This window comes from Lutjanus erythropterus, chromosome 20, assembly GCF_056507025.1.
Source record: "Lutjanus erythropterus isolate fLutEry1 chromosome 20, fLutEry1.hap2, whole genome shotgun sequence".
In the NCBI taxonomy this organism is placed as follows: Eukaryota; Metazoa; Chordata; class Actinopteri; order Lutjaniformes; family Lutjanidae; genus Lutjanus; species Lutjanus erythropterus.
Window position 1 is genome coordinate 5,776,740 of NC_139336.1, and position 27,434 is coordinate 5,804,173.

At 37.5% G+C, this 27,434-nt stretch overlaps 1 protein-coding gene across 6 annotated transcripts in view; it reads left to right on the forward strand.

Moving 5' to 3' along the window:
- Window positions 1-18,883: 18,883 nt before the first annotated feature.
- tcf4 (transcription factor 4) overlaps window positions 18,884-27,434 on the forward strand; it is a 326,144-nt gene continuing 317,593 nt past the window's right edge. Inside the window, exons 1-2 of one of the 6 annotated variants that reach the window (XM_084746695.1) lie at window positions 18,884-19,730; window positions 20,077-20,115. In XM_084746695.1, coding sequence (XP_084602821.1) covers window positions 19,629-19,730; window positions 20,077-20,115 — 141 coding nt within the window. In that variant the 5' untranslated portion in view covers window positions 18,884-19,628. The remainder of the gene's footprint in view (window positions 19,731-20,076; window positions 20,116-27,434) is intronic. The other 5 variants (XM_084746698.1, XM_084746696.1, XM_084746699.1 and 2 more) reach the window with 5 other exon arrangements.

Below are 27,434 nucleotides of genomic sequence, written 5' to 3' on the forward strand. Positions count from 1 at the left end.
TTTGTCTGGTTCACGAGAAACTGTAGTGTTGCTGCTTCTTCTTCTTCTCAACTTTAGCGATATTATAATGTATTTGAGTGGTGACATATTCATTCATTTTTATGTTTAAAAAAAAATCCAACTCTTTCCAGGAAATCCCATCTATACTGTATATTACTGATTTGCAACCACAAATAATTTGAAAGAAATATAATGTTTTTAATAAAATTCAGTGTCATGGGAAAATGTCGTCTGTGCAGTACAACACTTCCTGAACTGAAAAAAAGCTGCCAGATTCCTTGAAAACCCACTTGACATGTTGCATATAAATGCAATTTTTAGGACACATCCAACAGTGACGCTGGCTGTGGTCAGAGGTTAAACAGGTGAAACTTTCCACCAGAAAAGGCAATGAAATGCTGCAAGTCATCCTGGTCATAAGTTAGTCTTAAAGGTTAGAATTCAGTTTAAGTTAGAGTTTAGGTCAGGGGCGAGGAACTCAATTATATGTCTATGATTTCAGAATGCTTCTGACAACACTGAAGAAAAGAAAGGAAAGGAAAGAAACGAGTGCAGGGAAATGGTTGATATATGGATCCATGCTTCTTTTAATTAACATTCACGTGACTGCAGTTCATTCCAACACTGCAGGTCTGTCTTAGTCCTAATTCACAGAATTACACAGTGTAAACATTTAACAGCATGCAACTGAGGGACACTGATAATTACTGTACGAAAAATCTAAATGTAATTAATGAGAATTATTTCAGTGTGGGAACTAATGGTCAGAGAAAAAAGGATCAACAGGAGATTATACTGCAATCTGCTCAATGAGAACACACACATGCATATATGCTGTAGACACACACACACACACACACACACACACACACACACACACTTCCACACATATTCTGATTGGATTTTGGAAGCTAAGCTTTCCAACAATAACTGACCTTTTGTTTAAATATCAACACACAGAAGGTGCTCAGGCTCGCAGCTGCCAAAAATCTGAGTGTGTTCATTAAGATGTATGTTCAATAAGAGAGAGGAACTAAAATAATAAAGAAATATTTACTCTTATGTGCCAATAGTAGATGGTGCAAACTATTTATGCAGATTTACTGTCTTCATCCCTGCTCTCTGGTGTTTGCTGTAATTCAGTCTGGAATTAATTGATTTCACCACAAAACTGAGCCGCCTAAGAGGAATAGGTCAGATTTTTTGGAAAGCAAAATGTATGTTAACCACCTAAAGAAAAGCCCACCTAAAAAAATCAGTGTAAGTGTATGCTAAATTTCAAATATTTTCACTGCTTTTGCCATCAGACAGCCTTTTCTGGTTGCCTGTTCAAGTCAAATATTACTCTCTCTGAAACAACTAAACTTAATGGACAAAATCAGTAATTTTTTAGCAGAACACAGAAATTGCTGGTCTACTGCTGACTTGATGGCTTAGGTAATTTGTGTTACTGTTTGACTTTCGTGAATCCAGACTCAACTTTTTAAAACACAGAAGTCACACAATAACACAAACAAACTGAACAACTGAGGCAGCTGTGGACCAGCAGCTCCCATGATCTGCGAGCTAAAATTATAGTTTTTGCTGAAGGAGTTTGGTTGGTTTGGAGAGAGCGATATTTGACTTATCTAACGGTAGTTTACCACAGGAAAAGGCTGTCTGATGGCAAGGTAAAGTGGTGAAAATATTCTAAATCAGAGGTCTTCAGTGTTTTTCAGACCAGGGACCCCATAGCTGATAAAGAGATGGAGCAGGGGCACCGTACTAAGTTAGCTGTGTTAGCCTCACTCTCTGCACTTTCACCAGAGAGTTCCAAAGTGGAGGATATGCCAGAGTCTTTTTCTCAGAATGACATATTGTGGCTCACAGAGTGTCTGCATACTTCTAATCATACTTCTAATTGGCCAATATGTTTCAATAATACTTAGCTAACTAGTTTGCCATACTTGCGTAATACCAGATTTAGTATCTGTGCCACTGTGGTTAGCTAAGATTCATGGGTAGCCTTTTGTCAGCATTATTTGAATGAATGAAATGTTGTCTTATTTTAAGACATATTTTAATTTTTGAAAAAAAAAAACTAAAAAAACTAAAGCCTTTGTTCTAAATATAGTGTACACTTGAACTGATATTGATTTTCTTATTTTGGGTGAAACATTTTTAGGTGGCTAAAACACCTTTTGCTGCTGCCTCTGTCCTCTGTTGCACACTGCTTCACGCCACTTTAAATAGTCTGAACTACCCCTTTAAATGCTGGTGTGACCAGACCTTAAAGTTTAAAACTGTGATACATTTATATTGCTGACCAGTGAGTTTTCACAGGATGTAATGAATGAACATCGCCCGAAAGGTTGTAGTTCAAAACACTGAGTACACCCAGAGGAGCATTCTCTCTGTGTGTGTGTGTGTGTGTGTGTGTGTGTGTGTGTGTGTGTGTGTGCGTGTGTGTGTGTGTGTGTGTGTGTGTGTGTGTGTGTGTGTTGCGGCTCTAACAAATACACTCCTTGTATCAACTGAAACGGTCGAGCCCGAGCTTTGCGTCTGAAGTGGTTCTGTTCTTTTTATACAGCATCTGAGCACACCACAGCTCCACACACACACACACACACATACACACACACATAACACACACTCACCACAAAGAGCAGACCTCAGCGGCACCCATGGCCGGGTTGCATGTGCTGGCAAAATGAAGCAGCCTCTCTTCATCTATCTATGTGTGTGTGTGTGTGTGTGTGTGTGTGTGTGTGTGTGTGTGTGTGTGTGTGTGTGTTGATTTGAGTTTGGTAGAAACCAACAAATCCCTGGTTTAGGCCGCTCCCCATCTTCCTCTCTTACCCCTCTCTCCCTTCTTTTTCTCTATTTTTACTTTTCCTCTCTCTCTCTCTCTCTGTAAGTCATTCTTTCCCTCACTCTCTCCCTCTCTCTCCCAGAATATCTCTCAACTTTCCCCTCCCTCTCTCTCTCCTTTCTGTTTGCTGACTCTGCACCTCTGCCTTCCTTTTAAACCTCTCAACACACACACACACGCACACACACACACACACACACACACACACACACACACACACACACACACACACACACACACTCCTCTCAACATTGCACTTAAGCACAATAGTTATATTCAAATGTGCTCCCACATGGCTGCTGTGAGTCGTCCGTGTCCAGTCAGCAGAAGCTGGAGTCGAACACGGCAACCTACATTTGAGGTTAATAAATCAAAAGAAGGTAAAAATAATCAACTGTTATTTTTGTTAAAGATCATTTTTAGCACATGAGAGGGACGGCAGAGGTGGGGACGATAACATTTCTGTAATAACACAGTAGAATCTTCTTCACTTCAAATAATCAATGAAAATGGTTCGCTCAGTTGGTACCAGATATGCTCCAATGATAATACAGTTACTAATTACCTGTTTCAAAAGTGTAGTCAGTAACATTATCCAAGTTTCTCAGTGTTAAAGTAATGTAATTTGATTACTTTCCGTTACTTTTGGATTCCCTCAGAATAGAAAATATGGTGAAATTGTTTAGCCTGTTTTTTTAGGGCTGCAGCTAACCTTTTTTTCATTACTGATTAATCAGTTGATCATTTTCTTAATTCATCATTAGTTTTTTTGGTTCATGGAATGTTCAAGATGACGTCTTGTTTCACCCACAACTCAAAAATGCTCAGTTTACTGTCAGAGAGGAGTAAAGCAACCAGAAAATATTCACATTTAAGATGATGATTTGATGTGACGCTAATGATGATGATAATGTTGCTGATGATGATGATGATTATGACGTTGATGAGGTTAACAGTGATGATAGTATTGATGATGAATATGATATTTACACTAGGGTGGTGGGTAAAGATGGTGAAGTTAATGATGATGATGGCGTGATGGTGAAAAAGGTGATGATGATGATGCTAATAAAAAAATTCTGATGAAGCTTGTGATGATAATAAGGATGTTCATGGAGGTTAATTATAATTAGACTGATGGTGACGTAGCTGGAGATGATGATGGTGATGATGATGATGATGATTATGAGACTGATGATGATGAGGTTAATGATTATGAAACTGCTGATGATGATGAAGAAGCTGGTGACTTGGATTAAGATGATGATGAAGATGATAATGATGAGGTTAACAACAATTAGATCAATGATGATGGATGAAGATACAAAGTTAGCAATGATGATGATTATGATGATGATTAATAATTAATAAATAATTATGCTAATTATTATGATGATGACTATGATAATAATGATTACGGAGATGATGATAAGGATAATGGTGATGATGATGATGATGATTTTAACGATTATGAGTTAATGATTGTGAAGTTAATGAGACTGATGATGAAGAAGCCGGTGACTTGGATTAGGATGATGATGAAGATGATAATGATGAGGTTAACAACAATTAGACTGATGATGGATAAAGATATAGGGTTAAGAACGATAATGAAGACTATGATGATGATGATAAGAACAGTGATGATTATGATAATGATGATGATGATGACTATGATGGTGATGGTTATGATGATGATGAGGATGATTATGGTGATGATAATGATGACAATGATGATAAAGATGATTATCATCATCTTCCTCATCATATGGGGGACAAAACTGATGAGGTTTGAAAGGAGGATAAAAATGAGAATGACAACATGATGATGATGATGATGATGATGATGATGTTCCTGGTCAGCCTGTCCCTACATACAGAAATACCAGCAGATGAGGTAACAGGGTTTTTTCACACAAGACATTGTGACACAGTAGAAAAAGCAGGTCTAAACAAGTAAACTAATGATGTCTGAAGGGCTTCAAGGTCCTGTGTTAGCTTGATCTGTCTGACTTCCCAATAGTGATGTCACCATGTTCCCAGATCTCAGAAACTGATGGACAGAAGTGAGAAAATAAGACCCAAGTATACTTTAATCCTTTAATCCATACTCCAATTTTTCCACCTCGGTCGGGCGTAAGAACTACAACTTTCTGGTAGAGGAAGTTTTATGAGCAAATTCAACATGCACATAAACACCAGTAAATAAAACTGCACTGACTGAGAGAGAGAACAAGTTTTACTTTATAAACAGAAGGAAGTGGCCTGAACTTGACCCCAGCTGCCTCTCTCAAGCCCTCTCTTTCTCTCGCCACACACACACACACACACACACACACACACACTCACGCACACATATGGTACATGCGTACATACTGGAGACACCTGTGTAAACCATCTGCTTGGCACCCGCCTCCTTATCCCAAAAAAACACCCAGGCCAGGGATAACACACTAACACACACACACACACACACACACACACACACACAGAAACATCCACCCTCACACTCTCAGACACACACAAACCAAGAATTCTACAGTGAGATTTGACACCTGCTGAGCGTTTCCCACTGAAAGAACCTCAGTTACTCTTCGGATCTTTAACTGTTAATAATCGTCACTTTCACCTGATGGAGCAGGTGGAGCAGCTCAGCCACATTCCACTCACATGTGGAAGTTGGAAATTTGTAGCTCATTACCGAAACTTCTGTGTGAACTGTATAAGTCCAAGTCATAAAGGTAAAACATAGCTCCCACTAAGACTTTTAACCAGCGTGAATTACTCTTCACTATGCAGCAAGAATGATTGACGCTGTCTGTTCAGATTGATCAGGATAAGAGAGCAACTTTATTTTTTGAGAGAAATTATGTTTTCTCCAGTGGAGGGGCACCCTAGAGGATACTTTGTCCACTGGAAGGACACTCTGTGGCACTTTTTCATGTTTTATCCCCTGGAAGGGAACTCTAGAGGGCAGTTTTTCATATTTTATCTACCAATAAGGCAACCAAAAGTGCGCTTTTGCCATGTTCACAGGGGCAGAAGGGGAAGCGGCCACCCTTTCGACCCCGTCTCTGAGTCCAACAGCACTGCAAAGACTCAGACTTTAACACCAATGACTCCACTTGGACTTGAGCCTTTTGGCTTGGAAATAATTGATACTTCCCCCTAAATCCAAAGATTACAAAGTATGTACCACAGATCATTTGAATTCCTTTTTCATTTCCTGAATCAACGAACGTTAACGCTATTCATTCTCAGCAAGTCGACACTTAATCCCCTCCATCCACTTTGAACCAATCTGACAGAATCCAATCAAGTTGCAGGAGAGAACCATGAAGAACTAATGCTGTGTTACTGATCTCCATTTGGAAAAAAAATGATACCAAAGATAATTTCATATGGCATTACATTTGGTGAGGAGCACATTATGACTTGTTTGGGACTCAAAACTCAAAGTTTAGGACTTGGGACTTGAATGGAACTTGACTCACATCTCGCCTGTCTTGACTTGGGACTTGAGTGCAGTCATTTAATATATTTAATTTTTATCCTTGTATTTGCACTTATTTATATTGACATTACAAGATGTTGTCTTATTCCATTCCTTTATTATTTATATTGACTTGACAACATCATATTATGTCTCTGTAATCTCTGCCCTCTTCATTTTAATTTATTCTTAGTGTGTTAGTTTTACTGTTCTTATCTTTATTACTGTATTGTGTTGTTTTTCTTTGTTTTAGTGTTGTTGCTTGTTTCTTGTTTACTTTTACTTTTAGCTTGCTCCTGTTTGGCCCTCTGTTGTTATTTCGCTTCCTTGGTAATCTGCTCTTCTGTTTAATCTGTCAAAGCACTTTGTAAATGCAGTTTTTAAAGGTTCTCTATAAATAAAGTCATTATTATTATTATTATTATTATTATTATCATTATTATTATTATTATTATTTGAGACTTCCTCGTGATTTGCAAATCAATGCCTTGGTCCAACCTCTGCTAAATGCACATAGCAGCAACAGAAGCATGTCTGGTTTGAAAGAACAATCTTTAGAAATCTCTGAACAAGATAATAAAAAATTATGCACTTTTTTATGTTTTTGTTTTGCATTTATGTTCCTGTACTTGCTCCTATAGTTACAAAGTGCAATATGGATATATTGATATATATAAGATAATTGCTCAGTAGATCATACTTACCCTGTAATAAAAGAATAGGTACCCAGTAGTTAATAACTGCAGTATAATTTCTTTGTGAAATTCTGCATTGTTACCCTCTTATCCCATCTTGTTACTCAGTACCTACATATAGTATACATACCAGTTGGTACTGTGCTGGTCCAGCATCATTAACAAAATAATTATACTGTAACACCAGAGTAATAACATGGTACGCTGCTGGCTGTGACCTAAAGCGTTACTGAATATAGTATTCATGAGTGTGTTTTCATTAGTATACAATCACCTGACAATAAGAATTGTGTTTCCGTTACCTTAAAATGAGGAGTTCATATCTACAGAGGGTGTGGGACTTCTTCCACGGAGGCTGCCATGTTGCAGCACCATGTTTCTACAGTAGCCCAGAATAGACAAAGCAAACACTGGCTCAAGATATAGTCTCGCATTTTTTGTGCACTTCATGGCAACTGTAGGTGAAGTGGTGGTGATTAAAGGTGCAAGCTCACCATTAGATGCCACTGAATCCTACACACTGGTCCTTTAAAAACGAATCTGTTTGGTTCATGCATGAGGGACACTCATTCACTCAGAAATAGGAAATGATGGATACTATCAACTTTCTTTGATAAAAGCAAAAGCTGATTTTTCCCAAGATGGAATAGCAGATATTTTGTAATATTAAAAAAAAAAAAAAGTTTTCTGTTAAATAGAAAAAAGTGACAGAAGCCTCCTCCTCTGTGGTGGATGGTTTGACTGTTTTTAGGAAGAGGGCGCTCGATGAGTTCAGCTGGAGGAGGAGGAGGATGGAGGAATGTTCCAGAATGCTGATACTGGGGACAGATTATACACACACACACACACACACACACACACACACACACACACACACACACACACACACACCACAAAACAAACTTGAGCCAACACTCATCCACTCTCTTGCTTTTCCTCCCGCTCTCTCTTTCTCTCCAATCTCCAAAAGCACTCACACTTTACACACTCATATACTTACACACTTATATATACACACACACACACTCAGTGATCCGGGTGGAATCAAAGGGTATTAGCTGTGCGGTGTTCAGTTCCCCCGGTCCTTTCCCAGCATTCTCCACAGCTGTACGATTACACAGGTGTTTGGCAAAAACACACTGTTAGAGACCGCAGAGGGGCGGAGTGTGTGTGTGTGTGTGTGTGTGTGTGAGTGTGAGTGTGTGTGTGTGTGTGTGTGTTTGAGTGAGACAGAAAAAAAAATGAATATGCATGTGTGGTTGCATGCATTCAGTGTGTGTCTGCTTGCACAGCTTCCCTGCAGGAGTGTGTGCTTTTGTGTGTACATGGTATGTGTGTGTTTATACCATTAATTCCTCCCAGTGAGTCAGCCCTGCTATTTCCTTGACCACCGCCATCATCACATTTTAAATTCACTCCTGTCATTTTTTTTCCTTGCCGTCTGTCTCTCAGTCTTCATTCATGTCTGTAGATTCCCAAGAAACTCAATCAGTGTGTCCAGAAGAGCTGAGGACTTCAAATATGGCAGATTGACTGGTCATTTATAGAACCATGCTGTTAGCACGGCTAAAACTAGCTCAGTGGTTTGGGTCTTTTATTAGTGACTGAAACAGTACTACAATGCCCCATTCAAGTAGAAATATTGCTGCTTTACTAATAGCCTACTTCCTTGAAAGAGTACCCTGTGGACTTCAAATTTCTTTGTGTGTATCCGTGGGGAATAGTTTGACATTTTGGGAAATACAGTTGATCACTTTCTTGCTGAGACTGAGATGAGAAGATTGATACCAATCTTATGTGGGCTGAAGCTAGAGCCAGAAGTCGATTAGCTTAGCTTAGCATAAAGGGCATTTTCAATAGAAAAACTGGAATTTACAAAAAAAGACTTAAATCTGCTAGTCCTGTTTTACTAATAATTTATATTTACAGTGTCTTAATTCTCTACAATATGAAATGATCTAATATTTATCATGTGATCACGTGTCTGTGTGATCAGTGGACCTGGAGGTTATATATGGCTAATTTCGAGTACTAGTGGGCCGATCAGTCCACAAGTTTTTTGTGCACATCCATGATTGTATGTAAGCTGACATGCCAAATAGTTTGTCACATGAAACCATCTGGGAAGTTGTCCTTACAAACTGTTTAGAAAAGGGCAAGAACTTTAAAAAACTTTAAAAAAAAGGGCTAACTTGAACCAATCGGATCAATGATTCCATGGATGCTTCTTGCTGCTGTCACACCCAAAACCACACCCATAGCTGCCAGTGATCGGCTGCACCACTTTTGGTGCTGACACAAACGGATAACTTTGAAGCCTGGCAAGATGGATTCCAGCTGTCTTGCAAGGAAAGACTGTGTGCTAAAGGACCTTCATGCTAGTGACACCCATGGCTACAGGTCATCCCATTTTTTGAACATGATATCTGAAGATCACCTGGAGGGAATTTGACACAAATGTCCACTCAGACTCAAGGATGGACTGTTGGTTAAAGGTCACCATGACCTCATGTCCATCCCATTTTCATGAAGGTGATATCTCAGGAACGCTTGGAGGAAATGTCTTCAAACTTTTTTGCTGAACAAAGTTTTGGCCATAACTGAAGAATGTATATGCTAAATATGACAGAATTACACACAAAGAATGATGTGAGAAAATTTTACATCCGAAAGGTCAAAGGTCAACTTCACTGTGACATCATAATGTTCAGCTCTCTATCAGTCTTCTGTCCTCCTCTGTTAAAATAGTCTCTAAGTGAAGACAGCTTGTTTCTCACTGGAAATTATTCACTGGACTCACACATGTATAGTGAGAACTTCCATTTTGCCAAAAAATAAATAAATAAATAAATAAAAATACACTTAGTACCTTTTATTAAATTCATTCAAAGTTACAGGTAAATATAGCTTAAAGTTCTATAGCCTTCACTACATACATTATATTGTCTATTATGTTGTCTGGACAGACGTGGATGTAAACTCTAACTGGTTGGTGGAGACGCACAACTGTGAGGCCGTAATTCTACTGTTTGACTGCTCTGTTTGATACAACCATTGACAGCTGACTTCTCACTCTTCTTCACCGGAAAAATCAACAACTGCTTCAGTTTGAAATCCTGTTTCAGCTCGGGGCAACATGTGTGGACGTCATGTTAATGTGTGCAGAACTTTGCAAATCTCCGCTGGTTGCATCTGGCAGTTGTGGTGACATTGCAGTAGGTGTTTCCTGGTAGGGATTTGCACTAGTTTTTAAATTACGTGTATACAACAATCAAACCTTCTGTCTGTACAGAGATCAAAACTAAAATCATGCACTCACCGACTGAATCTGGCAACCCGCACTGTGAGCAGTGACAGAGGTGCTTGATAAATGGATAAACTATCGTTCATGAAGAAACAGTTTCAACCATTATTTCCATTAACGACAAAAAATACTGATATTTAGATTTCATAGTGTTTGTACACATGTTTTGGAACTACCATACCCATAATGCTTTGGGGATGCAGACAGGATAAGTTACCGAGTTAGGCTGATTTTGTTATGCTTATATTCCAGTCAAAGTCGGAGGTCGGAATTTCCCATTTCATATGCACAACTTCTGACCTCCGAGTGTTTCAGGTGCCTGACACCAAACAAAAACCATGGCTGACAGTGACAAATTTCTTTGGCAAATGCACAGACAACTGAACTCTCAGCAGTGCAGCCTCCTTGCATATATAAATGAAACAGAGGAGGAAACCGTAACTAGCTACCTAATAAAATCAGCAGCATATTTTGACATCAATTTACATGCAGAACATGTTTTTACTATGTGTATTATTTCAATTAAATGCAGGCAAATATAGTCCAATTGATGTTGCCTTTAGTTGATGGTTTACTATGTTTGATATCACATATATTGCTTCTTTATTAAGCAGGGGTAGATGGTGTTGCTCTGAGTTTTCAAGTAGGAACAGGAAATGTTTGAGTTCCTAGTTGTCTGGCAGGCAGCATTTGCTGTTGAGAACTTAGATGCTGAAGAAAACCTAAAATAATGATAATTCTCAGGCAATTCTTATGTTTTTCTATGGATGCTAGCCTGCAGTTGTGGATGTTTCTTCAGGACTAGTGATCAGCATAAAGTGTTTGTCAAAGAAATCTAATGTCATGTCTGAGAGTTGTGTGAACGAATGAGATTTTTGATGCAAATTGCTACAACAAGGCACTATGGGTTTTTAAAACACCCTTAATGCCTCTGAGAGCTGTGTTTGCATCCACTTGTTTTTATGAGCATTTTCAATTTTTGCATGACAAGCCTGAGCAAAAAAGCTGGAAATTAAAAAACACAAAACAAAGCATAAAAGTCAAAATATTGCAAAAAAAAGTTTTTACAACTAGTAGAGGTGAAAAAAAGATTTATCAATAGGTTATGGACCAAGCAGTCAAGATACAAAGAAACACAGTGTTAAAGTTCAAGAAGTTGGTTTTATTTTCAAGAAAACAAATAACTGAAGGTCCGTTAAAAGAGGCCAACAAAACATGAGTCCATTGAAAAACAACGAAACAAGATGTTCAGTCATTAATAGATCTAACAGAATGAGATATGAGGGCAAAATATATCCTGGCTGATCAAACCATTAGACACACGCAGGTGAGGACAGCAGAGATAATTGCTAAAACTCAACACAATGTGACAAAACAATGTGAAAATGGTGCATTTTTCATTTTCATTTTTTGTTTTATGTGACTGTGAAGGAAAGTAGCTGACCATGCGGTGAGTGTGTGAACCCTTTATCCTTAAATTTTTTTGGCTGTGAGCACAGCCATCACACAATAAAAGCAAAACGCAAATTATCTGTGACGTACGTGAAAGATGTGACTTAAAGATCCACTGAAGCTTCTGCTGAAGAAACATCAGATCTGTGAGGAGCAATGAGAGGCCTGTAGACTTCCTAAAATTAATACGAAGATTTTTATATCAACTTTAACACCATGTTGCATCCTTGTCCTCTGCAAAAGTTTGATGACGTATAAATACATATTAAATTACAAGCTACTTTTATTTCACATATTTTTTGGGGTGAAATTTATTCAAAATTTGTGATCAGTTTAAATGTAAACTCTAGTGGAGCCACTGCTGCTCCAGACTGTGTTGATAAGTGGGTCAAAGCAGCGGTCCAAATTACAATAACTAACTTCTCATTATCTTTAGAACACCAAAATATACCTGTAACTTCCACCTTAACCATTATCATCTGCACCTCCCAGTCAGCTCTCCCATACCCCTTGGGGAAATGTGCCTCACAGTTTGAAAACCTCCGGCATGAAGCAAGAGAAAGGCTTAACTTCTTAATTTCTTACTTTAAATGCTAAAATGCTTTTCTGTGATATTTAGTGCGTCTAGTATCCAGTTGTTCCACTACAGCAGGAAGCGTGTCCCCCACCACCCCTCCTTCCCAGATCATTATGTAATAACTTCTATGGATCAAGGATGATGTTTGTAGCTCAGGTTTGACCCAGATGTGACAGACGTTCTGTGCTCCGTGTCAGATCATAACTGTGCGTTCCTGCTCTGTTTCAAGGTTATAACACTCAGACTAAACATGTTGTTTGGATGTTATGTAACTCTCTCCCGCTTCGCATGTCGATAATGAAAGAGACGCTGCGAGAAGTTGACGGTTCAGCTCGGCTCTTCGTCGAGTCAAAGACGAGTCAGGGTCATGCGGTCTTGAACCAACGGAAGAATAAAAGAAATTAAGAACGTTTTAAATAATCTGCTCACATTTCAGTCAGTATCAGCCACATGGAGTAGATCACAGGCCATGAGAGCCGAGCAACAGCTTAACAGATTAACTTTTTTCTTTGATTTGTCTGCTTTTTCTTCTATCTTTGTCCCTATTTTTTTTATTTCTTTTTTTCATCCTTTTTTAAGACTGTCCTCAGCAATAGGATTGTCAAACGGTTGTTCAAACGGCTTAAGATGACCTGTGTTAACATTTAAATCCTTAAAGCAGCATTTATTGATTCTTTTTCTTTAATTTTTTTCACAATTTGGATGCAGTGGAACAAGTTATGAGCACAACACTGACTATGATCACCATAGGCTATAAACTGGCTAATGTGCTAACAAACAGTTATCTACGTGTACTGACAGATTGTCTGTCCCACAGTCACTCTTGTTTTAGCTCTGATTTGATTGAAATATTACAGTTAGACAGAAAATTAGTATTTTATACAACATGTGGTATTTGTTGTCAAAATTAAGAGCCAATCAGAGCCTGTGAGCTCATCGATCAGGTGCCAGGCGCCGCAGTTGCTCTCCGCCGACTGCAAGTGCCTGGCTCTCTTGATCTCGTGAGGTTATCGTTACCCACGCATGCACGATGTCAGAGCAAGTCGGGATCAAGTCGGACACGAGTCTAACCAGCATGCACTGTGCGGCGCTGCTGATAGTTTTAGACATTTGGTTTCTTCTCTAGGTTACCTCCTCCAGACACTATTTATACTGCACCTGCCATAATAACTACAGCCACTAGAGGTCGCCACCTAACTATTGATGTAAATATGGGTCATAATAATGTGCTTGTACAGATGACTCTTTAACCTGTGTTGTTAAAACACTCCTGGTAACACCAGTAACCACAGATGTCACAAAATCAGCCCTGAGTGAAATATTTATCATAACTTTTAACCATGAAGATGTACTTTCTTTAACCTTAACCAATTAGATTTTATAGCCTTAACTTGAAATTTGTACAGCCGTGCTCATCGTACAGCAGACAACCTCTCATACTTTCAAATGTACAAACAAATGTCTCATTCTGTCATTTAGGTGTGGTGTTCTTTCAGTGATGTTTGCATAAACTTTACATGCTGACATTTTAGATTGATTTCCCTCCAGACAGCCAATAGAGTCAGTCTGTTGCTATGATTAATGCTTACTCACCTCAGCTATTCTGCCAGCATTAAATTAAAAACTTCATAATGGAGAAATAATTCTCTTTACTTCATCATGTTTGTTTTTTTTAGTTTGGTTTGAAAACTGGACAAAATGGCAAAACTTTTTTTTTTGGCTGGAAGACAGGGCCTCACTATTAGCAAAAAATGCATGACCTACACAGCCCTAAAGAATTTCAGTGTTGGAATGTAGCTAATTACATTTAAAGGGACACTTCAGCTCAAAATTAAAAACATATATATGTAAATTTTCCCCTGGCCTGTAGTGCTATTTATTCATGTAGACTTTTTTTTGGTGTGAATTGCAGAGTTGTGGAGATATCAGCCGTAGAGATGTCTGCCTTCTCTCCAGTAATATGAGACTAAATGGCACATACACCCTGTGTTGCTCCAAGCACCAAAAAGTGCATTAGAAAAACTCAAAACCAGTTAGTCAAGATAATCAACAGACCTTTTTTTTGTGAGCTGTTTCATGTAGGAATAATTTTCTTTCTATTAGAAAGAAAGTAGCTGCTCACAACAAGGTCTGTGAAGGCTATTTGATAGAAGGCAGAAATCTCTATGGCCAATTTTTCCAAAACTAGGGAGCTCACACCAAAACAGTATAGACGGAAAAACAGCATTTTTGCTTTTGGGATGAACTGTTTACTTCCCTGCAGCTTTAGTTACTTGTTACTTTTCAGATTACAGTTTCTCATCCCCTTCCATTCCAGTGAAAACCATGTATCTCCAGATGTGTTGATTTTAAATGTCTGTTATAAACTGAAGTTGTTTTGAGAAAATTCTCCCACTTCCTAAGCTAAATAAACTGGATAAGCTGGAAAATGTATCATCACGAAGCTGAAAACAGGCTGTTTTTCTGACAACTTGACTCCTTACAGATCTGTGGTTCTCACAGTACAGCAACACTGCAAACATATGATGATCTTACTTATAAAAGTGGTTCAAATATGCTCAACCTTAAACAACAAAAACATAAATGCAGTAGTAATATTAATCCAAAAACATCATATAAAATAGTTAAACACTGACAAGGACGAATTTAATGTGCAAATTCTACTTTTTAAATTACTTTTCATGTGCTAATACTTTTACTTTTGTAAGATTTTAAATGTAGGACTTTTACTTGTAGTACAGTACTACTTTTACATAAGTTTCAGACCTGAATACTTTTTCCACCACTGATGAATTTGCAGTTAACCAAAGTGCCAGAAAAACAAGCAAAAAACAATTGCCACACAGTGAATGTGGGGCTTTTGTAGGGCCCTGGGGGTTTGGGGTCCAGGGGCAGTTTCCTGCTTTGCCTGATTAGTAATCAGCCCTGGGGGCCGGCCCTGTACAGTTTGCATGTGTCTGTCAGGTGTGTGTTGGCTTGGAAAAGTGAATAAAGACAGTTGTGGTGCGTTTACTGTCCGCTTCAACTCTGCCAAGATCGTCCCAACGACACTTTTAACATAAAAATTCATCGATTAAATTCACCTCAGATCAGGAGGCAGATTTAATACTTGCACTCCAGTATTGTGCAACAACAAGTAGCTCTGTGCTCTTTACTGCTGTCTGTATATAAGCTGTTACATGGCTTTCAGTTTGTTTGAGAGTGACAGGCTGTGAAGGGCCAACAGGCAGGACCACTTTGCACGGCAACAAATAAGCCTTTATGTCGTACGTGCACCTGTGTGTTTTTGCTGGCTTTCTCTCTGTGAAAGAAACCCGCACATGCAGGGTGTAATTTGCAGAAATAGGCCAGTCATTTTATACCTGCAGGCTGTGGGCTGCACAGGAGAAAAAAACCCTGCAAAGTACTGCAAAGTATTTCCAGAGAGGAGGGTTTTGGTGCTTTTGTGGTTTAAGTGGTGACCCATACAGGGTTACCATGCAGGTCAAGCACTGCACTTGTTTCTATGTACTTTTTAGTTTAACCAACAAAAAAAGAGGGAAAAGAAAACTATCACTGTAATGTAAAGAACGATGCATTTACAGGTAAACTGAAGTAGGGGGGTAATATAAAGAATTAACCCTCTTAAATTAATTTTAAAAATATAAAAATGAAATTACCATAATAAAGTAAATGCATGTAACACATAAAATAAGACTACCATTCTAAATGGTTTATATTTGGGTTGTTACATAGGTTGTAAACACTTTATGAATCATTAATAAGGTGTTATAAGACAACAGTGACATGTTGCCAAATAGTGAGCCCACATTTGTCTGTATGATTGGCTCAAATCTCATTGCTTGGTTACGCAGCTTGTTTTGTATTCTCCATCAGCCTGAGTTTATACCTGTCACCTCCATCAGATATTTGTTAATGAGTCACTTGCATTTAACCCCCATCAGGATATCTTGATATTCACAAAATTTCATTTGGCGTATCAAGGTAATATATCAAATTACTACTCTTACATTAAGGCTCTGGTCACAATGAGGCCACATTTGCCTGTTATAAATGGTACACTGTAAAAAAAGTGTTTTAATTATTGTGAAAAAAGCAACCTCATATCTTAAAGTGTATAGAGACACACAGCAAGCTTTTCTTCAAACTATGAAAAAGGAGAATCCCAAGACACTTTAGACTCTCACACAATGCATGCTGGGAAGTCTAATATGCTGATCATGGTTCTTCTAAAAGTTAGTTTATTGAGTTGATTGAACTCTGTTCAGTACATTCATTTTAACTCATTTCAAGTCAAGAACTCTTGTTTATAAGTTCTGATGTGTTGCAAAACAATAAACTAGAAATTACAGGTTCAGTTAACTTGAAAAATAAAAATAAAAATGTATGAAAGCTGTCGGAACTTTCTTCTTTTGTTGAAACGTAATGCGATGAGTTGATTTAACTTGGTACACTACATTCATTCATTCAACTCATCATTTCAAGTCAGAAGACTTCAAGTTAGAACTTTCAGTTTCTGAAGTGGTCTGATTATAAGTTTAATGAACAAATAAAACTTGTATATTTAGTTAAAGAGAAATGATTAGTTGATTCCACTAAATTCCTGTATAATTTTTTTTATAGTAGTGGGCTAAGTCTTGATGTATGATGCATGTAACACTTTCCAGTGAGACTTGCTTTTGCCAGTTCGTAAATAGCTCATTAGTAAGATTAATTAGTAGTGAGCAATAACTGAAGCTTGCCAATGAGCCCACATCAATGTATAAAAACTGTTATGACTTTTTGGTTTCTTTGAGTTAACTCAAACTCTTACAGCAGATTCATTCAACTCATTTCAACTCAAATGACTTCAAGATATAAAAACTCATGTTTATAAGTACAACTACTACAACTATAAGATAAGAATATAATGTTAACAAAGACAACTTGTATCTTTATGTTAAGTCAGTTCTTGCAGTAATAAGTAAATAATAAATGGTGTTTACAGTTATAAATGTTGGTAAATCATTAGTAAGGTAAGCAGTAACTGGATCTTGCCAAGTGGTGAGAGAATTTGTGTGCCACCAAATTGTGATCAATATTAAAACTGTCATATATTGTTTAGGGTGGTAGCCATATATTAATCATTTATAAGTATAGTCTTATGATAAAGTGGTACCAACTATTTTTTTTTGTTAAGTGTTCAGGAACCTTTTCCAACCCCAATTAGCCCAATTCAAATCAAACCAGCCAATCAGGGCACTGATTATTCAGTCAATCAAACCAACGAACCAAGTTTTCTTCCAAATTTATTTTTCTCCACAGATTTTCTGTCCTCCTGTGGCAGCACCAGCAGATCTGCAGTGTTAGATAACCTAAGTGTCCATATTAGTACATTTTTAGCATTTCAACAACCCGGCAGTCTGGCCTGGCATATCAGATTAACTGATTACATTACATACATTAAACTTTAGCAATATTATTTGCCTTGTCTTTTTCCAGAATGCATGATTTTCCACTTTACAATAAGGGTGGTTTGTTGTTTTAACATAAAAAAAAAAGTTCTTAAAGTTTTAAGTTGACTGAATTTGAAAAGACAAGGTGAGGTAATTTTGTAATGAAACAAAACAAATGCCCTTTTCTAGTCAAATAAACTGGATATTAATCCAACCTAATTAAAAACCGCATCATAAATCATTTATAAGGATTGACTACCTTGTTACACTTTACAATAAGGATCCCTTTTTACCAGTTATTAATAGTAGTAAGCAATTAATAATAAATGGTGATGGGCTGTACACTTTACAAGGCTCCATTAGCCAGTCATAAATAGACACTGTAAAGAAAAATATTTGTTTTTACTTCAGGCTGCCTTAAAGTTTTATGTTGACTGAATTTGACATGAAAATTTTAGATAAGTTTGAAATAATTCAAAGCAAATAAACTTTTATTGTCGAATAAACTCAATGTTGATTCAGCTGCATTAATAACCTAATTATAACTCATTTACAAACCATTAAAAAGGGTTGGTTTATGGTACCTGTCACACTTTGCAGTAAGGCTCCCCTTTAACAGTTCTAAATTGTAGTAAGTTATTAATAACTGGTGATGTTTGTATACTTCACAAGTCTCGTTTGCCAATTATAAATAGTACACTGTAAAAAAGTTTTAACTTAAAAAAGTTATTGTATTGGCTGCCTTAAAGTTTTAAGTTGACTGAATTTGAAATTACAAGTTGAGGTCGTTTGTAATGATTCAAAACAAATAAACTTTGCATGTCAAATAAACTTGATATTAATTCAACGTAATCAATAACCTAATTATAAACCATTTATACGTCATTAATAAGGGATATCAACTTTTATTTTGTCCAGGGTTCAAGCACCATTGAAGAGGGTGGGGGGATGACCTATTCCAACCCCAATTAGCCCAATTAACCCAATCCAAATCAAAGCAGCCAATCACCGCACCAATCAGCCAATCAATCAAACCAACAAACCAATTTTTCCTCCAAATGTATTTATTTTTCCCGCAGATTTTCGGCTTCTCTCCTGTAGCGGCGGCGGCAGCTCGGCGGTGTTAGACGAGAATGTAAGCTAGGTGGCCGCACGAACACATTTATCACACCGAGGCTGTGCCAGACGCACATGGGATCCGTCCTGCGTACCCGGGGATCTTCAGCACCCGCAGCCGAGCGGAGGGCACCCTCAGCCCGGTCAGGAGCAGCGCTCACCCTCCCTGGACGCGCACGCACATAACAAGCACCACACATTTTGCGATCTGAGGTGATCTGGTTTTTTTTTTCCTCCCCGAGAGGCTCGCTGAGACGCGGCGTGTTATTTATTTATATCGTGTGTGAGCCTGACAGTCAGCCGCGGCGGACGAACTGCGTCTTAGCGCGGAGAGGTCGGACTTCTTTGGCTGGGGGGAAAACACACCAAAACACACGCGAAAACACTCCCGTCCTGCTGTCGACCCCAAGTCTTTTGATTTCCTGTCAGTTTTCTCTTCCTGCTGCCAACGCCAGGACCCCGGGACTGAGCCCGAGCTCCGAGGATGAAAGAAAACTAGATTTGTGATCGAGGCTTTGAGCTTGTTTTACTGGATTTATTTCGCTGTGGAGGAAAAAAGAGATCCGGGGGAGCGGAGCGGTGCGCAAAAAACAGCCGAGGTCTTCCTCCTCTCTCTTCTCTTCTCTCCTCTCCCTCCCTCTATCTCTCCATCTATCAATCTGTCTACCTATCCTCTTCTATCTATCTATCTCTCCATTTGTTTCCATGTTTTTAGGTCCGTGCGATTTTGCTAAAATGCATCATCAACAGCGGATGGCAGCTTTGGGAACAGACAAGGAACTGAGTGACTTACTGGATTTCAGCGCGGTAAGCGAACGCATCTTCTTCTCTCTTTTTTTTTGTTAATATGAATATTATAGTATCATAAGCCATAGAAGAAGAGAATAAACGCGTCATGTAGGCTTCATACAGCCACCACTGTTTACATTTTTTTAACGTAGCCTGAGTTGCACGGCACATAACCTGCATATTTTAGCCTTCACTCAGTTCTTTCAACTATTTGCACAAAAAAGTTGTGTGTATATGTAGAGTAACTTGCAGAAAAAAAAGTCAGTGCATATTGTTGGTTTTGTAAATTTCTTTTTTTGTTTCTGTGTGTTTGTGTGTGTGCAGAGAATTGTGATGCTGCATTAGTAATTTTGTTGTCTTATAGATGCGAAACAGCGATTTGAAAATGTTCCCAACATCCATGGTAGTATATCTCATTTTAAGTCCTTTTTTCACTTCATGTGTAGCCTGATTTTTTTATTTGCCCATGATAGGATTTTAGAAAATGTTTCTTTTTTTTGTCTTGTGTAAGTTTGTGGGCTGGCGCCGGGTTGCACAGAATATTTTGAAAGGCTCGATATTGAATCAACCTGCATGACAGACACATAGACAGAGAGACAGGCAGCCGAAAAGACAGAAATGTGTCACACTGTCACCGCACTTTAAACGCTCCTGCAGCACTGGCTGTTAAATGCCCCAAAACTCCCGAGTCCGTTTAAAAGTTTGCGTTTTTCTAAAGGGACCGCCTGTGTTGTGAACTTGACGGACAGGAAACAGTGTCCCCCCCCGCTCTCGGCCATGTTTTCTCTGCGCCTCCTCTCCTCCTCTGGGAGCAACTTCGGTCTGACGAGGAGGAGGAGGAAAAAAAAAATCAGAAACACCCCGAAATGAAGAGGGGGGAAAAAAACGGACTTAAATGAATCCTGTTATGAAAAACGTACAGATACAGACCTAATGATATCAGACAATATGAGCACTATAAGAATGAGGCAAGTGATGCTGCAATATAGGAGAGAAAATCACTACATCTTCATGCAATAATGTAAGTTCCTGCAAGAATTTTAATGCAATAAAGAAATTAGATCACAGCTGAGGCCTGCATACAGTACACAATGTAAGTGACTGGAGATATCATAGGAGGCACTATATAATATCAGGAGATCTTAATCTTAAAAGAATGAGAGTAGTGATGCTGCATGGGATGCAAAAATAGGAGACAAAAGCCTACAGGAATGTTAATATAATAAAGAAATATCATCAAATCTCAGCTAAGGCCTGCGTACACACTGTATAGGTGACTGAAGTAGTCTTGGAATATTTTAGAGAGATATGAGGTACTATTAACTTATAATATCAGGAGATTTCAATCTTTTAAAAGAATGAGACTAGTGATGCTGCATGAGATGCCAAATCAGGAGACAAAAGCCGTGTTAATGTACGTCTCAGTCTCTACACGAGCGTTCATGTTCATGTAAAGAAACAAATTTAAAATCACAGCCAAGGCCTGTGTACACAGTGTATAAGTGACCTAATGTATTGTCTTATATTAATGTATAGGATCAGGATGTGTCAGGCTTAAAAGAATGAGAGTAGTGATGCAGTGTGAGATGCAAAAAAATAGGAAATAAAAGCCCCAGAAAATGCAAGTCTCAATCTGTATTAGAATGTTCATATAACAAACAAACCACAGCTGAGGCCTGCGTGCACAATGTATAACTGACTTACACACAGGACATAGGAGGCAAGATTGACATTATAGCAGGGAACCTCAATCTGAAAAGATGAGACTATAAAATCTGTATTGGAATGTAATAAACAAATATAAAATCACAGCTGAGGCCTGCATACACACTGTCTATGACTATGTAGGAGTATCATATAAAGATATAAAGGAGTTTTTAAATTCATAAGCTGTTATAACAGCAATATAACCTGCACAATGATCCCCTATAGCCGCAACATATAATGATTTTTCAATATTATAGAAACACTATAGGTCATACAGTATGTATCCACTCACTATATTATAAACATGATATTCTCTGAATACTATAGGGATATTATAGGACAGTTATTATGATTTTTTTTTTTACAATAAGATAACTGTTATGCCAGATCCACAGACCTATAACATCCCTCTATAGCAATATTCTTATAATAATTTAAAATATGTGCTGTCATGGCTGTGTGGGCCTGTGTATACCATAAATACATTGTTAAAGTCCCTGTAGAGGTGTTATAGGTGACAAAAGTCCAATAAAATCACTGCAAACTCATCATTTAGTGGCACACATGTTCTCTCAGTCTCTATAACAGCATTATAGGACTATTATAATGCATGTCTTGGTATATTTTAAAGGAGGCTCTTTTAAGATAGAAAGACATGAGACTGGTGATGCTGCATGAGATGCACAAATTGAAATGTTAGTGTAATAAACAAATATCATAAAGTCACAGCTGAGGCCTGTATACACTGTAACTGATTGTTGGAGTATTATAAAGATATCATAGGATTTTTAACATTCATAAGCTGTCATAAGAGCAATATAACATACACAATAATCTCTTATAGCTGCACTAAAGTTATTTTTTAATATTATAGAAATTTTTCTTTACATCATTATGTATCCATTCACTATATCATAAACACCATCATCTCTGAATCAGGGCTGTCATGATATCAGATTTTCATTACATGATATTTGTGGCCAAAATAATTCATGATAAGGATATTATTGAGATCTAAAATAAATAATGCTATCAGTCAAATTCATATTTAACTTTGTTAATTGTGCATTTTGTCTCTTTTTTGGCAAATGAATTAGGCTCAAAATAGGAGTGTAGAGAGATGGAGTGAGTCTGTAACCATAACTGTACAAAAGCGTACAAAAATTGCAATTAGACTTAATGGATAGTGGAAAACAGCAACCAGATGAACTGATAAGCAAAGGATCCACAAGGCCTAACTATATTATCATGATATCATTATTTCATTTTTTAAAGAGCACGGTTATCATCAGTACCAGGTTATCGTGGCACCCCTACTCTGAATACCAATAGTATGATATTTTTAACAAAGACAAGATTATTGTTCTGCCAAAATTGAGATCCACAGACATATAATATCACTCTATAGCAATAATATAATGATTAAAAATATTTCCTCTTTCAGATTGTGTATACCATAAATACATTAAGCACCTGTAGAGGTGTTATGGATAATAAAAGTCATTTAGTAGCACACTTGTTCTCTCTAGTCTCTATAATGACGTTATAGGAAAATTATAGCAACATTTATGCAAACAGTCTTACTACAAAACAATTAAATTAATACAGACATATGTTGATCCAACATCCCAAAATTATAGGAATATTTTGAAACCACTATTGTGACCTTTTATTGGAAACAGAGCATAAAATAGGTCCATTAAATCCATTATTGAGAATCACACAGATTGTAATGATTCAAACTATATACTTAATATAGCAATATACACATTAATCCTGTGTATACAAATAAATACATTGTTAAAGTCCTTGTAGAGGTGTTATAGGTGACAAAAGTCTAATCGTTGTTTAGTGGCACACATATTCTCTCAAGTCTCTATAACAACATTAAAGGAATACTGTAGGAATGTTATTTTAATATTTATTTAAAAAGGCTCATAACAATTAATCCATGTAAGAATGTTGTAGGAATATTTAAACTGTTAACCCAACCGTTTATTACAAAAAAGCAAAAAAAAAAAAAAAAAAAGGAGATTTTTGAGAACCATGAAGACATAACAAACCTATGTTGGAATGTTGTAATGATATAAACAGAGTAATTTAAATGGCCAGACATACAGTAAGCCTGTGCATAGCATAAATGCATTGTTGAAGTCCATATAGAGGTATTATTGGCTACAAAAGTCCAATAAAATCACTGAAAACTCATCATTTAGTGGCACACACACATTTTATCAAGTCCCTATTAAAACATTATAGGAATCTTATAGTGACAGTTATTCAGAAAGCCTTACAGTAAGACAATTAAATTCATAATGAAGTACCACAGACATATGTTAATCCAGTATTCCAGTATTATAGAAATATTTTTAAACTGTTATAGTATAATTTATTATAGAAACAGCATAAAATAGGATCACTAATCCATTATTGAGATTGCACAAACAAAACAGACTTCTCTTAGAATACTGTAATGATACAAACAGTGTACTTTACATAGCAATACATACAGTAAGCCTGTGGATACTATAAGTACATTGTTAAAGTCCCTATACAGGTGTTATTGGTGACAAAAGTCCAATAAAATCACTGCAAATGCATCGTTAAATCGCACAAACATTCAGTCAAGTTGCTGAAACAACATTGCAGGAATATTATAGGAATGTTATAGTGACAGTTACTCAAAAATGTTCACAATAAAATAATTAAATTCATAATTAAGTATAATGGACATATGTTAAACCATGTAAGAATATTTTAAACCACTATAATGACCTTTTTTTTTAAAAACAAAGGCACAAAATAATAACATTAAATCTATTATTGTGAACTACACAGACATAACAAACCTCGATTTGAATATTTTAATGATCCAAACAGTATAGCAATACATACAGTAAGCCTGTGTATACCACATATACTGTGCAAAGCCATATAGTGATTATAAAAGGTGACAAAAATAGCATTAAATCTAATTAAATCGCCGTAAACTGCTCATTAATGGCACACACTTTAGGAATATTATAAGAACAAAGTGCAACAAAATCATCACAAAAAGATTATTTAGCAGCACAGACATGCTCCTCAGTCCCTGAAGTATATCACACGAATATTATTCCCGTGCTTCATTTTTTCCAGGTTTCCAAAAATGTCAATCAGCCCGTCTTAAATTATATTTCTTGAAAAAAAAAATGTTCAAACAAAGGAGGGCAGCAGCAGCTAGAGTGTGTCTCCTCTCATTAGAAACGCAGGCCGCTCGCATTAATTTATGCGATCATCTGTCTCTGCACGCCCACAAGCTGACACCAGCGGCTCAAAGTGCCTCGACTGGGATATCGATAGACCTGCTCGTAATCAGAATTAGATCTTTCAGCTCGCAAAACATTTGTTTTCTCTTCATTTGTCGCGGCCGTGAGGGAGATCGAACACACAGGCAACCTCGTTATCCGGCGTGCACGCTTCCAGGCCCCACAGGCTGAATTAAGAACAATGACGGATCAAGTATCTATTGTCTTAGTCAGGGTTTAATTTAATTATATAGCGGTCAGTTGAAAAAGAAAAGAAAATTCCCCTCGAAAGCTCAAATCCGGAAAAGCTTTTAGTATCTGAAAGCTCAGAGTGTGTGAGATCTCACCATCAAACGCACCGACACGCGGGCCTGATGTTTATCCAGGGAGGTTATCTATCGAGGTCAGATGTCTCACTTTGATAACGTGAACTGCTCTCCTGTGAAGCTTTACAGTAGCTCTTACAGTCACACCAAAGGCATCAGCATTCAGCTTCAGTCTCTGTCTTAACGTGGGCTTGATTTTCCTGTAGATGTGTAGAGCAGATGGTAACTAGTTCTGATGATTATCTCATATGTTTAAGTCAGATATGAAGTAGATATGAAGTGTTTCATTCCAAAATGAGCCATCTAACATTTGGCCAAAGTGACACTTTTGAATGAAAACGTGATTTTACAGCATGCAGGTGATTGATTTCATCCTGTTTATTTTTCACAGATGCTGAATGAGGAATTTGATCTGTTTCTGTTCCCCACTCCTAAAAAAAAAGAAAAGAAAAAAAAGTTCCTGCAGTGTTTTGGAAAATGAACTCTTCATATCTGTGTTCAGCTCTGAGCTGAGAGTCTGTGTGATCATTAGGGCTGGGTATCCAACATCCATATGCTCTGAGCGCGGGCCCAAATGTGTCCAGAACACTGAAAACGCTTAAGAGGTGTGGACTGGGGACATGACATGGACCAGAGTCAGTCAACGTGGTGACTTTAGACTTGACTCAGAATTCAGATTAAATCATGAAACTCAAAAAACAACTTAAAAACAACAACAACATGCTAAACATTTATGTTTCATTTATCACTTTGATATTAAATGTGATTAAGTTAATTGAAAATAAGAATTTGAAAAAGTATACATTATTTCTGTAAATACACTGTGCTGACTGTTTAGCATTTTTTGAATGGTACCGGTTTTTGGGGCACATAGTCTACTGACTTTAAGCCTCGATTTGATTTGGGACTTAACTGGATTGGTACTTGATATCTGTATTGGAACATGGTATTGGAACATCTCCAAATTGACTTGAATCTGACTTAATGTTTACTTGTATTCCCATGGGGCCCTACGTGGGACTTGACCTGGGGTTTACTTGTTCTGGGACTTGACTCGGGACCTACCTGTCTTCTCATGAAACTTGACACTTACCTGTCTTGATGTTGGATTTCATGATACCGCTACCAGCATTGTAAATACCTTCAATACAACCTAAAATGCTGCATCAGGTATAAGTTATTGGCCCCAAAATGGGACCCTATTACAGTGGCATCCCATATGCCAAACTTTTTTTTCCATCATCACATCAACACAGAATTAGTAGTATACCGATATAAAGATATAATTTTTATGCACTGGTATTGGTTCAGCACTCGGTTTCCAACAATCCACAGAGTTGAGGTATCTGATTTGGTAATGGGAAGGAAAAAATGGTACTAGGTTTGGAACATCTCTAGGGCATTTTGACTTTAGGTTGAAAAACAGCATCAAGGACTTGGACTTGCCAGTCTTGACTTGGGATTTACCTCTCTTGATTTGGGACTTGACTTGACATTTACCTGTGTTCCCAAGGGATCAGACTTGGGACTTTACCTGTACTGAGACTTGCAGGACTTACTGTACCAGTCTTTCACTGAAACTTGTTAGACTTGACTCGGGACTTGACATGGGGTTAGAGAGGTTCCAATGCCATTTTTGCCTTCCTGATACAGATTCTGATACCTGAACTTTGCTTATTGGTCTAGTACTGATCTGATACTATAGTTTAAAAAACAAACAAACAAACAAACAAAAAAAACCATACTATTCTAATTAAAAAAAGAAAAAAAGTCTATAGGACGCTGCTGGGAAGTAACAAGGTCCATTTTTAAATTGTATCGGTGCATCAGTTTGCATACTCTTTGATATTTGATCCAGCATTTCGGTAGAAAATACCGAAGAACCCTACGTGGGAACTGCTCTGACTGGGGACTTGACTCCAGGACTTGTTAACCTTGACATGAGACTTGACTTAGAACTTGTTGGACTTCTCCTGGAACTTTACTTACCTGTCATGATTTAAGACTTAACCCGAGACTTGTTGGTCATGACTTGGGACTTGTCATGCATAAATTTGAGACTTACTTGCAACTAACAAAACAGACTTTGTCCCACCTCTACAGACATTAACTTCCTGTCAGATTTATAACTGTGTTTAGTTAGTCTTTGATCGGATAGTTCATGATTTCAGTAAATTTTTGGCAACATTAGGAAATTCATTTTGGCAAAGTTCATGTTCGACTGCTGGTGTTTAGGAAAACATTTGACAAATTAAACACATTAGAGTTCTTTAAGTAAGATATTGAAAAGAATATATCATTTTGGCATTGGTACAAAAAAATCTAAATGGAGTGATACCCAGCCCCAGTGATGATGGACCTTTTATTTTCTTGGTAAATATTCACAAAGAGTTTCCTTCCAA